This window comes from Palaemon carinicauda, chromosome 13 (genome assembly GCF_036898095.1).
Source record: "Palaemon carinicauda isolate YSFRI2023 chromosome 13, ASM3689809v2, whole genome shotgun sequence".
In the NCBI taxonomy this organism is placed as follows: domain Eukaryota; kingdom Metazoa; phylum Arthropoda; class Malacostraca; order Decapoda; family Palaemonidae; genus Palaemon; species Palaemon carinicauda.
Window position 1 is genome coordinate 14,073,334 of NC_090737.1, and position 14,271 is coordinate 14,087,604.

Genomic DNA, 14,271 nt, shown 5'->3' on the forward strand with positions numbered 1-14,271 from the left:
GGTGCCAGAGTGAGGGGGACGGTTGTGGGATCACTGGTGCCAGAGAGAGGGGGACGGTTGTGGGATCACTGGTGCCAGAGAGAGGGGGACGGTTGTGGGATCACTGGTGCCAGAGAGAGGGGGACGGTTGTGGAATCACTGGTGCCAGAGAGAGGGGGACGGTTGTGGGATCACTGGTGCCAGAGAGAGGGGGACGGTTGTGGGATCACTGGTGCCAAAGAGAGGGGGACGGTTGTGGGATCACTGGTGCCAGAGAGAGGGGGACGGTTGTGGAATCACTGGTGCCAGAGAGAGGGGGACGGTTGTGGAATCACTGGTGCCAGAGAGAGGGGGACGTATGGTGGAAATCACTGGTGCCGGAAACGGGAGTGAAAAGTTACTGGTGTTCGAGAGGGGGGGGGGGGGGGAACCACTGGTCCCAGAAGAGGAAAATGTACCGGCGCCCAAGATATGGGGAAAATTCACTGCTACCCGGTCACATTTAGTGTCTTTATTCCAGCAACAACAACGAATTGGCTTTATTAACAATCTCCTAATAAGTCTACCCCCTATGGTCCTCGAAACTGAGATTCCTAGCACTCTAATGGTCACCGGTACTACTACAGGTATCCCTCTAGAAACGCCTAGCTTCAAGACTCGAAAATTACATTATCATCGCCTTTTACGCTATCTCATTTTAAGATCTTTACTACTTGTGAAAACAGCATTTCAGTAATTAAATACTTTCTATTTGCAAAATATACCCTGACATCCTATTTTAGATATCCATCTGTGTATGCAAAGTAAATAAACACTGCAATTGAGGTAACACTTACAAAGCAGATACTCGTGGAGATTTGAGGCAGCCGAGTAACCCAGCAGAGTCCAAGATCAACACTTACGCTCCCGCTGTAAAAGACAGCCTTCACTATAAACGAGTAAGAACCTTACTGGGTTGTTAACTCTAAGCTCCTTTCGACATCGCTTTAACCTGTGGTTAGATGGTAGTTTCCTAGGTGATTATAGATGTTTTCGTTAAAAAATGGCAAGGAATACTATTTTTTTATATGATTTGTTACATTTTATCCACTGGTATGGTTCTCTGTTTAAGGTAGGTATAGCAATTGGCAATTTTCCTGTTAAATGTCTCCTTTATCATATGCATAATATTTCTCTGCAATCATAGACTTCCATTTCCCGTTTGACAATGAAATCATGAAAGATGAGTGATAGGCTAAAGGTTAAGAGAAGGGCGTGTATTTCCACCGATTCAAATTTGAATTCCATCTTTCTAAAGGGTAACACACTCAAGTAAAGAAGGACGTAGCCAAGCATGAGAAGCTTCACATTACACGTTCATGTTTTAGAAGCTAAGGAAATGCCAAGTTGCCAACATAAATACTAGCCAACAGTGTGAAGAGAGGTCCTGACGCAAGCACATTTGATATTCACGAGACAGACAGAAGACCCTTCTTATCATAGGAAATATTCTCAGAAACTTGTTTCGTGGTGACCTTCGATCATATAAAGGTGCTCCTCAAACAACCAATGAAGGCTATTTAAATGTAACAACTGTGAAGAACGTCGCGTCGATTAAAGACTTAAGACAGTTGTTGAAGGTGCTTATACATTCAGCATTCGCCAGTTTTGACTGAGAAAATCTGTGCGCAATTGCTCGCTTTCTTAGTACATTTATCCCTTCAGTGCTAATGCGCAGGCGCACAGTTGAACTAATAGAGGAGGAGCAGGAAGGTTGAGATGGTAAATATCATCGTGTTGTAAATATACAGTATATTACGCAACATATCACGTTATATCAAGATAGCTTTTTAAACAATTTCATTTTGGTTCATTTACCTTAAACAATTTTTCCATTAAGTAAAAAGTTTACTTCGTTCCGGAGAAACGCAATACATTTTATCCTTACCCTCTATTAATGAGTGGATTTGGGCTATATATAGCTAGGCACTGAGCCCTGCGAAGATGTTCAGCAACCAATTGCTTTTAGGTTGTTACAATCATCATGATCATCTACGCCTATTGACACAAAGGGCCTCTGCTAGATTTCATCAGTCGTCCCTATCTTGAGCTTTTAATCCAATTCTCCATTTATCATTTACCTTGCGCTTCAGTCCTCAGCCATGTAGGCCTAGGTCTTCCCACTCTTCTAGTACCTTGTGGAGCCCAGTTAAATGTTTGGTGAACTAATCTCTTTTGGGGAGTGAGAAGAGCATGCCGGTATTGCCAGATATGGGGATTTATCCCTAAACTTTGGGATTTGGGGGTGTTTGATGGGGATATTCTGTACAAATTTCTATGAAGAAACAAACATGAAGACAAGTAAACCCTTATAGTGAGTAATTTCTATGCTGGTAAAGCCTACATACAAAGAATATATATTTGTGGAAATGGGGATTTTGTGGATTTTTTTTATCATGAGTTTTGTGGATTCTTTGACTGACCCATCTGGCAACACTGGAACGTGCCCAAAGTTACAATATTTAGTAATATTTAGAAAATGTTGGACAGCAAGATGGGAGAAAGGAAGCAAGGACGGATGTGTAGTAGAACGATTACCGCAGCTAAGGACCCGAAAGAATACTTGTAAAGGGTCTTAAAACCACACTATCGCCTCAACCTTGGGCCCTTACTCTATTACGAAAGGTGCATGGTCAAGGACTTGGGCTCAAGAACATGTTCGTCACTGCAGTTTTAAGTTTGATCAGTTGATCCTGACCAGGATATAACATTGTACATTCGGGTTGACTTTCATTTGTCGATTTCTGGTAAACAATGGCCCTTTATTTCGTAGTTTTCATCAAGACACTTTCACATCTAGTTACATAATTATTATTATTATTACTTGCTAAGCTACAACCCTAGTTGGAAAATCAGCAGACTGCTTTAAGCCAAGTGGCCCCAACAGGGAAAATAGCCCAGTGAGGAAAGGAAAAATAAAATATTTGAAGAACAGTAACATGAAAATGAATATTTCCTATATGAACTACAAAAACTTTAATAAAACGTCAATTGAACCTCAAAGCTAATTGTATTATTACATAAATCAATGATCGAAAACGTGAATAATTAAAATGGTGCTCAAGGTATTTTGTTGGCAATTATAAAGCTAAGTAGCTTTATTAGGGGCTCGAATGCACGCCCAGTGTTAATTATCAGAGGGCTGGGATAAAATGTTAATTAGCAATTAATTGCGGGCAAACCGGAGCCTTGCCATGGATGTAGACGCTTCCTTGATTAATTGAAATTGTACATTTTTATGGTTTAAGGATGGATGGATTGATAAGAGGGGGGGGGGGGGGGAACGGGTAAATTGCTCGAAGGCTTAGTTTAAAAATTACGACCATCTTTTCTTCATATACAGTTGATATAGCTACTTACCATGCAACGAGGGAATTTTATTCAACAGTGATTTGCATTACGTATTAATTTCTAAAGTTAGAAAATAAACTACATTTCACTGGTATAGTTTATACAGTACATTTAATACTTCGCGTTTTGTTCATACATCAGGACAAAAGGCTGACTCCACGTGTTAATTGCAAAATAAGTTCAGTATTTCCATTTATTTATTACACCACAATAAATTTTCCTTCCCTTTCAGACACGGCTAGCCTACAAGTCCTGTTAATTTCACGATTACACACAAACCAACAACGGATGTTTAATAACCTTTGTTTCGTTATATCTTCTTGATAAGATTAATGCAAAAATGCTATGCGAATCTACCAGAAATTGATGATTACATAGATATTTACCGATGAAATTGACGGTGCCTGCCAGTGTAGTTCCTGTTGGTTGGGCTTTTGGATCACGGATGCATTGTGGGTAAAAACGTGTGAAGTTACTTATCGCTCAGAATTCTGGGTACTACAAAATGAATGCTGAAACCGGATTGGTTCCTTATTTTCCAACTTTATCGACTTGGAATAATAAGTACATCGATATATTTGTAGATTCAAATTTATATTTTTGTTTATTTGCATGTATAAACGGCTAAATGCTTCCCCAATACGGCAACACTGCATAGCGAAGCATGTCCCACTTGGCGAAACTAGCGAGCCAGGACAGAGTAATGACCAGTTGAACTAAGAGATCGTTGTTCTTTAGTGGGGGGGGGGGGGGGATTCCTGTAATTTGCGCGAAAAATAAGTAAAATAAATTAAAAAAGAACAGGTATATTTGCCTTATACGTGAAACTTTATCTAATTTTGACACTTAATTCATTAATACCTGGTGTTATGCCTAATATTTTACGATTAAAATCAATTAACATTGTATTCTTCCACATCCGAAATCCGGTGTTGGTTATTAAAAAAAAATCTGGCTAAAGCTGGTCAACCGAAAGCTCCAAGAATTTTAAATAACATAAACCTTAAAATTGTAATTATCTATTAGGTAGAAGGTTCAAGTAAAACTCAGTTTGTCTTTTTTATCAAACACTTTGTATTTCATGGGATACGTTGCTAATAAAAATACAATTTGTACAATTGAAAAAACTCTACAGTGGGTGTTCGAATAGCCTGTACAGTTGTGTCCTCCTGCCCACCTTTCGTGCGTCCAACAACAGTAACACGCACTAGTGGGTAATCAACAAACAAGCAAGTACAATAGCTAATTATTGCATATGCAATAACATTATTTTTTATAGATTTTTTTCCCAAGTTCTCGTTTGTTACAACTCTTGAAACATTTGGTGTAAGTTTTACACTTCCTTATCATTTGGTGTAACACACCCAATCACACATCTTTGAGTTTTTTTTTTTAAGTTTTTTTGTTCTTTTTTTACATTTTTGGTTAACAGTGCCAATACATGGCGGAAGAAGTCAATATACAAATTAACACTTTGTCAATCTTATTCACATAATAATTTCTATTTACATTCTTCATTTTTTTGGCCCACGCGAGTGTTTAAGCCATGTACAGGGTTTACTATACAGAGAATAATAAGCTCTTCTTCAGTAACAATTTGAAAAAAGAGCCTGTAGATTTTCTTTATTACTTTTGCTTGCAAATTTATTTACAACCACCAAAATCATTGAAAATGGAAAAGGAAATTATAATAATAATAATAGGTAAACGTCCTTCAACACTATGTACAGAGGAAATGATTGAGAGAGGAGCAAACTTGCAAGCATCAGCACTTTGTCTCCATATGCTTTTCCATATTAATGAAAAATTACAAAAATTCGGAATACTAAAAACAAAAATGATCTATTTTATGTAACGTTGAATAAACATAAAATATTGTCTGACAGAAACATTTACTTCACATGTAAAAAAAAATTTTTTCAATGGAATGAAAAAATCAAAAGCACATGAAGACAAAATACCGAGATGCTTCCAAGATATCTTCTGACTAGTTAGCTGCCTTGAATTCATGTATGATCATGCTTTTAAGGCTTTTTTAGTTTCAAGTGCTTTTGTTATCACTTATAAATCATCAATGTATAGATTGTAAGGAGAGTCGATATTCATGGAGCAGATACTATATCACCTCGGGTTTTGAATGATCATCAATGTAAATTCTAATTTCTCATAATTATATGGTAAATCATTATTGAAAAAAGTTAACATTACATTTTCAAAGTACATGTAAAGCACTGGAATATGAAATAGTTTGTATAGTTCAATGATTATCAAGACAACAAAGTTTTGTCCAAAAAAAAAAAAAAAAAAAAAAAATCGAAACAGATTGTACTCTAGGAATGGTCATACAAACACCGTAGGCCATATTGATAGCAACATGTTTAAACATCCACACGCTGTCTGTACTACAGCATCACTAATGGTTTCCAAAACAATACAGAACAAATTGGGTTGATTTAAGTTTCATTTACATGCAAACTACATAAGAGCTGTAGGAAAATAAAAATTCCAAGGATTGATTGCAGATCTAGATAAATTAGCAGTAATAAAAAAAAAGACTAGATGACTCTGCAAAATAAATGGGGACAAGATTTTTCTTAAAACTGAAAGATATACTATAGTGCCTACTGACTCTCTCAGCACATAGTAAATAAAAGCCCTGAATCAACTCTCACATTTCCGTACTGAGGCTTTTTTTTTTTAATTATAGGAGGCTGAGATTTTGAAATGGACCCCCTTAAACCAAACACACTACATAAGTTCTCTGCTTGAATTAACACACAGGGAAATCAAGTTTGAGCGCAGTGTATGGAACCTATGCATACACTGTTGAAATTGTAAATAAAAAAAAAAACGAAAAGAAAAAAACCGCTTGGTAGATTTATCCAGTTGAATAAAAATGAGCTTCATTGCTTAATTTATTGGACAATATCTATGATGAATTGATATCCATAAAAGAGGATTCATAACCATCTACACTAAGCACACAATACTGCACTACAATGAAACACTGATTGACAGATGATGAGAAGGACTGGACAATATGGGAGAGATTTCAGAAGAGACGTTACAACCAATAATAACAATAAAATTACGAAAGACAGAATAAAACAAGACTTGAAAATAACTCAAATAAAATATAGGATACAAAACCCTTTTCTTTTTAGGGAATTGAATCTTTGTGACTAATTTTTTGTTTTCTTCATACACGTTTGCTAAATTAAGAACGTATTTTTACAATGCAGAGTGAATATATTATGAACAGCACTTGCACAAACTGATTTCCTTTCTCTTGGGGTAGGAGTGCTCAACAACACTAAATACTTGGGTGTTGGTCCCATACACAAAAATAAAATAAAACTACATTTTTATTTGTCTGTGCACTGCTGAACCCATGATAATGATTTTAATATCGAATATCATAAGCTTCAAATGTATTATGAAAAATAATTTTTATCACTTTTCTGCCATACCATAACTACAGAATTAATTCAACATCACTTTGCTCAACCTATGTAACCTAACGGTTGATTTATTTTTTTTACACCAATAATAACAGAACTATATTAAAATTCATAAATATTTTGTAACAACCCCCATCCCGAAAAGTTTACAATAAGGACCACTGAAATTTCACTGCTGTGGTCACATTCTCGTTTCAATATCATTTCTAAGTTCCTTCATAATGTACTGTAGTAATTTTGGACAAAGAGAGCACATCTTGTAATACAAAACAATGTAAACAAAAACATGACTTATACATTCAGTGTTGAAAACAAAAAATTTTATATATATATATTTTACAAAAAGTAGAGAAAAATATATTGACAAACTCCCAAGATATGGTCTCATAATGTTATTAACTATATTCAAAATAGATCTATGGCTAGGATTCAGAAATGTTTTCTTATCTCAATGTGGTGATGGCTAGAGATTCCCTTGAACTGTTTGATGTACTATGAAATTAACAAATTGGAAAATGGTTCAATGGAATGCATTTAAATAAAGAATTACCATTAAATTTCTTTATTTTTTTTTTTGGATTTTTTTTTGTGTGGGGGAAAGTTACCAACAGTGTCAGAAACAAGACTTATAAATTTATCCTATCTCTGCTTTTATGGATAAGATTGCAGTTCTCAAGAAATGCTCTATACATATCCAATAGGATAACAGTGATGTAAGAGAATTACTAGAATACTGTACTTCAAAAATCACCAAATTAATTTAAAAAAAAAAAGGTACTTGAACATGCTAATAATTCCATGAAGAAAATGAACTAGAGAATAAAATGAAAAATTTTGTCCTGAGATTCGGTCATGAGGTATTTCGAGTCTGTTGTGGAAAGAACAATCAATTCTCCAGAGTTCTTGAAAAAACTGTGGATTATACCATGTATGCTATGACACTTTCTAAGTAACTTCTTCATCGGCAAATAAAACTTCCACATTTCACGCTTGCCATGGTTTAGATTTCCTTCAGAATGATGGACAATTGCCTTCACTGGATAGCATGTTTTTTTTTTTTTTACTTCCAGCTATAAACAAAACTTCTGAGCCTAGATATAAATAATATATCCTAAGGACTTTCCTGGTGTTGTGCATTTCCACTCTTCTTGTTCCTGATTATACATTCTAACGAATTACGTCTTCATGTCAATAAAGGCAGCTTAGATTCAATTGTGGGAAATTGAAGAGAGTGGTTTTCTCTGGCTGTACCTTATTATAAATCCACAGAAGCAACCACTTGCATGAAAAACTTCCATGTAAATACTGCCAACATCATCCTAGCTTTTATGTTAAATCTCTTGGTTTGATAAATCACCTTGATAATGTAAGGACTGTTAGTGCCTGTCAAGATCTAGGTTAACATTGAAATTGAGTTAATTTTACTGTACAGATATAATAGAAAAAAAAGACACTTTCACATTGAAGCACTAATTCAGAGCTGTACGCTTTTATATGCAAATGATGCAATATTACGAATTCAAACCACATTTTAGGCAAAATCGCAGATTTAACCCTAAACAATAATACTGTACTGTATATGGAACAACCATATAGGTAAGTGCAAAAAACTGGACGTGTTGACACAAGAAAGAAATGATTTCCAACATATCTTGTTCGTGGCATAAATAACAAGAAATATTAATGCCAAATGTCAACATAAGAGTGAGTAAAGCTAAATCTATGAAGAACAGCCATTAAATAAGAAATTGCAATACATGTTAAGATGAAGCCATGTTAATTGCCTTTTCATTGCACGAGTTGCTATTCCCTTGAAAATAAATGACCTCAGGTGCAAATGCAAGCTGGAAAATTATCTAACAGATCTTACAATGACCTGGAGTGAACATTTCAGGTTAAAACTGCACAGCAACTAATGTTGCAAGGTTCCTTCCTGCCTGTTACAAGGCATTACTGCCTGGAATATGAAGTGGTAAGTGCTATTCTAGCCCTAAATTATGTCAGAACAAAATTTCTGATAATTAATACCAAAGGTATTACTTCAAGATGCTTTGTTTAGAGGGTAGAATGATTTTCTCCATAAACAACAATTCCAGTAAATCGAAGACGAAACTCGAAAATCTTCTTCAAGTTCCATCTGAATGATTTAGCTAAATATCCACTTTCAACGGAAAGCTTAATCACACAAGTATATATGGTATAAGACTTGAAATAACAACTGTACAACTAGCCTATTCACATACAAAAGAACTATAAAATGAATTAATTCTATATTATGAGGAGGAGATCGGGGTTGTCATCAAACAGTGTCTGGCTTTAAATACGGCAAATTATACCCCAGTCATTTCTTTTTTTTTTCTATAAGTAGTTATTAGTATGTATAAAATATTAAAAAAAAAAAGCTGTGGCATTTCTATCAAACCATAACACTGAACAATGACTTTGAGCGTCAGCAGCAAAACCAAGAGGAGCCTGGCGAATTTGGTCAACCAAATATGGCGCAAACAATTCTAATTCCTGCTCCAATTCCATGAGAATACATTGTTGCCAGTTGCAAAAATGAGAACAGCAACGGGGTCTGATAACTAAAGACGCAACCCCATTACCATGTGTATGCATGACATACATACCCCAGTACTGAGCAAGTAGTGTGGATACAGGTAATGAAGCCAATGTCTGATGGGAAGGGTTCTTCTAAATCCTCTTTATTTTTTTTATGCTGTGACTCTGGCTATCCAAAGTATCTGTTGAAACGATTTTTTTCACTGACTGTACTTACTTAAGGAAAGACATAGGGTATCATATTATGTGTCACTGTGTCTGTGTGAATCCGAAAAAACGGCTGTTCATGATGAAAAGAGCACTGAAGAGACAAACTCATTTTAAGCGTCGATGAAAACAATCTAAGCTTATGATTGTTCAAGGTCTATTCACGTGATTGTTTCGAATGGATTTCGGGGAGATTTCTAATCCCTTAAAAATGACTGTTCATACTTCAGTGACCCATTTCATTAAAATTAACACTAGTACAAAAAATTCCATAACTATATAATATCCATATATATATAGATATAGCCATTACATATAAGAAACCGGGTGGTTTATTGGGTGGAACCTGTTTTAAGAGGGCACTGGGGCGAAAGCAGCGGCTTAAACTACTGACTGCTCATTCAATAAATCAAAATCAAAACAGACGAGTAAGTCACTCGCTTTTTTTATCAGATCCGAACCAAACCACAATCAACAGAAATACAGCTTCCACAGTCTGAATGAGCCTGCAATAGCTCCCTTAATGCCACCTTTGGACTTAAAAGACTAAATGTATACAACAGTTCCTTTTGCCCAGGCCCTGAGTTGTGTACTGTATGAATTGTGTACTAAGTTTTTTTTTTCCTATTCCCGTTTTCTTTAGACTAAATGCCCATCGTAATGCGTTGTGCAAAGAAGATGCTCCCCACTGACCAACAAATAATTTACTTTAAACAATAACCTGAACATACAGACTAGAGACAGAGGATGGGGTTGGGAGGGGGGCTTTGGGTATAGAAATTCAACATGAATGTTAGAGAAGAGGAGAGGGGAGGGGGGAGGTTTTGATTGGGATGAAGGAGTTTCTAGATTTGATTCAGCAGGATGTACCAATAACACAAATCCTTGGGGAAACATATTTTCCGGTTGGTACTCGTTGAATTGATACTAAGGATATTTTTCTTTTTAATCGTAACGTGAAAAATTTATACATAAAATAATCTAAACAAGGAAATATTCTCCTTGTATCTTTCGACTTGCCAAATCACCTCCTGACATAGGTTTGTTTTAAAAAAAAAATGGAAGTGAAATACTAAACTGTGTAACTCCACTGTCACTACCTGAGTAGAATACTTTCAAAAGAATGTAGTTGGATACTTTCAAAAGAATGTAATTGGAAGTACTGTAACTATTGCAAAGTAATTTTCGAACATGAACTAAAAAACACAGACCCTTTTATGGCATTGAGAGCATTCAAAAGACAGACAGAGTCCTACATCATGTTGATGCCAATGGCAAAGACATTAACCTTTCTTAATATAAGGACTACAAACTCTTCGTCTAGTCTTGCGTGATCTGTTGGCAAATAAGTTGGTCATATAAAAAATTCTTCTTATGCTTAAATGTTACTGTACAAAAAACGGAGGTGTGATGCTAGATGATTAAAATGACGATGGAATGAAAAATTAACAGGTTACAGAGCCCGCTTCCTTTACATAATTAACACAAACATGCTTCTGGCAGTTTCAAAGGCTCGCAGCTGTCGTGTTGTCACAAAGGTGGAGGAGACTGATATTTTCAGCATCCTTGCTTTCGTTTTTTTTTTCCATATTCGAAATCAAATGATACACCTGTGACTGGCACTTGCAAAATGCTTATAGGAGAATATATGGATTGTGTACATATGCGTACATGCGTATAATGACTAAAATGGATTACAGTTAAATGTCATGATTCTTAAGAGTAATACAGTATATAACATAAAAAATGACACTTCAAAAACGTCTGACGTCACTATACTAGAACACACATTTTTCATCAACTTTTTTTTTATTATTTTTTTCAGTTGCTATTTTAATCACATTTTTATATCAAACATTAGGTCCTATCCTCAACACCTCAATGATATTGACACAGTCACGGAAAACTGTGCAATCTTATAAAAAGTACTTCCCTATTCCGAGTGCTGCTTCCTCACAGTTATGAGAGCTTGAAGATCAACAATGATTGGCAGTAGCAACGGCCAGATAAATGGCTGGCTGGTCGACTACCCTAAAACACACGCAGCAACTATGATTAAGCTCAACAATTAATAATGCCAATATCAACCCAGCAGTCGTTACTAACACCAATGTCACTCAGCATGTCAGACACATCCGAAAATTCAAAATGAGATCCAGAGGACGTGGAGACGGCATCGAAGTCGAGATCAGAGTTGATTTCGTCCACCTCCACCTTGAAATCGTCGGAGGGGATCTGGAGGAAGTCCGAGAGGGAATCGAGATCACCGAGGGGAGACTCAGTAGGGGGCTCTTGCTTGATTTCTACTAAAGGCTCCAACTTTATTGTATGGGGAAGGGGGAGTGTAGGAGGAGGAGGAGGTGGGTCAGTCACTCTAGTTTCTGACAATGAGGTAGAAAGAAGAGGTTTTGGTGCAAAGACTTCGTCGCGCACTGCCCGGCGTTTTCGACTGTACAAAACGCCATCCCCATCATCGTCGTCGTCGTCGTCCTCGTCTGTGTCAACATCGCACGGCGAGGTCATTGACGCTGACAAGATGGACTCTGGTTTTAAGGATGTAAGGCCTGGTGCGCTCTCGATAGTATAGAGACCATACAAGAAAGGTTCCTTTGCAGGACTTGAGGAAGATGTTAACCTGTTCTTACTGCGGTTGCTGATCGTAGTCGTGGTGGTGATACGGCAGTCGTACAAGGACGCACTCTCAGGCGATGCTGGCATCTCCTGGGGCGTAGCAGGAACCTCGACAGGAGAAGTACACTGCGATATTGGAACATACATGGTGTTGCGGATCGACTCTTTGAATTTTTTATCGATTTTGAGCTTGAGCTTCAATTTGTTGTGATTAATTGACGAGATACCGCTGGTCAGTTGTGCTCTAGTGGTGTCAGCTGCTGCCAGTTTGATGCCCTTGAGAGCATTAGTTGCGATGATATTCGTCTTGATGTCCTTGGCCTTGGATACCCGACCTTTTTCCAGCGTCTTGATGTTGGCGTTTCCCGATTTGGTTTTCTTCCGAGGTCTATATTTGTAGTCTGGATACTCTTGCATGTGTAGCAAGCGCAACCGCTCCGCTTCCTGGATGTAAGGCTGCCTCTGACCTTCCGTCAGGTTCTTCCAGCGTTTGCCCAACTGTTTTGAGATCTCTGCGTTGTGCATGTCGGGGGCAAACTTCACAATCTCCCGTCGTTCCATCTGCGACCACACCATGAAGGCGTTCATGGGGCGCTTCACGTGGTTGGGGTTGTGCTTCTTCGTCTGGAAGAGAAGGGACATCATTAGTTTATGTGAAGAAATATTACTGTACAAGAATGTGACTATGATTCAGATAATTATTGTACATCCTAAAATTTTCTGTATAACAACGTGGCTATGATTATATCAATTTCAGACTATAAAACAATGTGGCTATGATTATATCTTATTGTTCATCATGAAAAAAAAATTGTACAATGTGATTATGATTATATCTTAATCACTGACATCTGAATAATCCAGATAATTATTGTTCTTTAGAAAAACATGTACAACAATATGGCTACGATTATATCTTATAATCTATGACATCTGGATAATCCAAATACTTATTGTCCATTAGAATGAGAACCCTCTAAATGTTAGCAGTAAAAGACCTTACTTAAAATATAAGGAATAATGATAAATCTTTGAATATCAAATCAACCTGTGCATTGCATATAATACAAAATTATGAGCTGTTAGTTTTAGACAATCGGTTTTATTCCATTTAGTTAAAAGTAAACAAGTTTCTATTTGCAGTTGAACAAGAAGAAAGTTTCTATTTTCCTGTTGAACAAGAAGAAAGTTTCTATTTTCCTGTTGAACAAGAAGAAAGTTTCTACTTCCAGTTGAAGAAGAAAACGGTTTCCATTTCCAGTTGAAAAAGAAAAAAAAAAGTTTCTAATTTCAATTGAAGAAAATAGTTTCTTTTTGTAATTGAAGAAGAAAATGGTTTCCATTTCCAGTTGAAAAAGTAAATAGTTTCTATTTCCAACTGAAGAAGAAAATAGTTTATATCTCCAATTGAAGACGAAATGGTTTTCACTTTTAGTTGAAAAGAAGTTTCTATTTCCAACTGAAGAAGAAAATGGTTTCCATTTCCAGTTGAAAAAGAAAATACTTTCCTTTTTCAATAGTTACTATTTCCAGTTGAAAAAGAAGTCTCTATTTCTAATTGAAGAAAACGTTTACTAAAGCCTTACAATTGGTGTTTGCCAAACATTAGACGCTCATGTACTTCTAGACACATGAAGATGAAAGCAAAATAAACTATGAGAGAGAGAGAGAGAGGAGAGAGAGAGAGAGAGAGAGAGAGAGAGAGAGAGAGAGAGAGTCTTAACGACACCTACTAGTCTAAAAGAGATAGAATGAAAAAGACATGGTGACAATTTTGTCGCTTTACAGGGTAACCGGGATCTCCTCATTAGGCCACTGGGAGTGTTGGCTGTCGAGACGTCAACCTGATGGAATGTGTTGTTATGAAAGGGGACTGAGGAGGAGGAGGAGGAGGAGGAGGAAGAGGAGGAGGGGAAGAGGAAGAGGAGGAGGAGGAGGAGGAGGAGGAGGAAGAGGAGGAGGGGAAGAGGAGGAAGAAGAGGATGAGGAGGAAGAAGAGGATGAGGAGGAAGAAGAGGATGAGGAGGAAGAAGAGGATGAG

At 36.7% G+C, this 14,271-nt stretch overlaps 2 protein-coding genes across 3 annotated transcripts in view; both read right to left on the reverse strand.

The window, feature by feature from the left end:
- The window catches only part of LOC137652183 (WW domain-binding protein 4), a 76,083-nt gene extending 72,200 nt beyond the window's left edge, over positions 1–3,883 (reverse strand). The window contains exon 1 of one of the 2 annotated variants that reach the window (XM_068385396.1): positions 3,756–3,883. The gene's annotated coding sequence lies outside the window, so the exon portion shown is untranslated. Of the gene's footprint in view, positions 1–815; positions 964–3,755 lie in introns of those variants that run through there. The other variant, XM_068385395.1, reaches the window with a different exon arrangement.
- A 536-nt stretch (positions 3,884–4,419) lies between these two features.
- On the reverse strand, positions 4,420–12,853 carry LOC137652185 (transcription factor SOX-4-like). Its single transcript, XM_068385399.1, has one exon. The coding sequence runs from the start codon at positions 12,816–12,818 to the stop codon at positions 11,661–11,663; it is 1,158 nt and encodes a 385-aa protein (XP_068241500.1). The 5' UTR covers positions 12,819–12,853; the 3' UTR covers positions 4,420–11,660.
- Between the last annotated feature and the right edge of the window lie 1,418 nt (positions 12,854–14,271).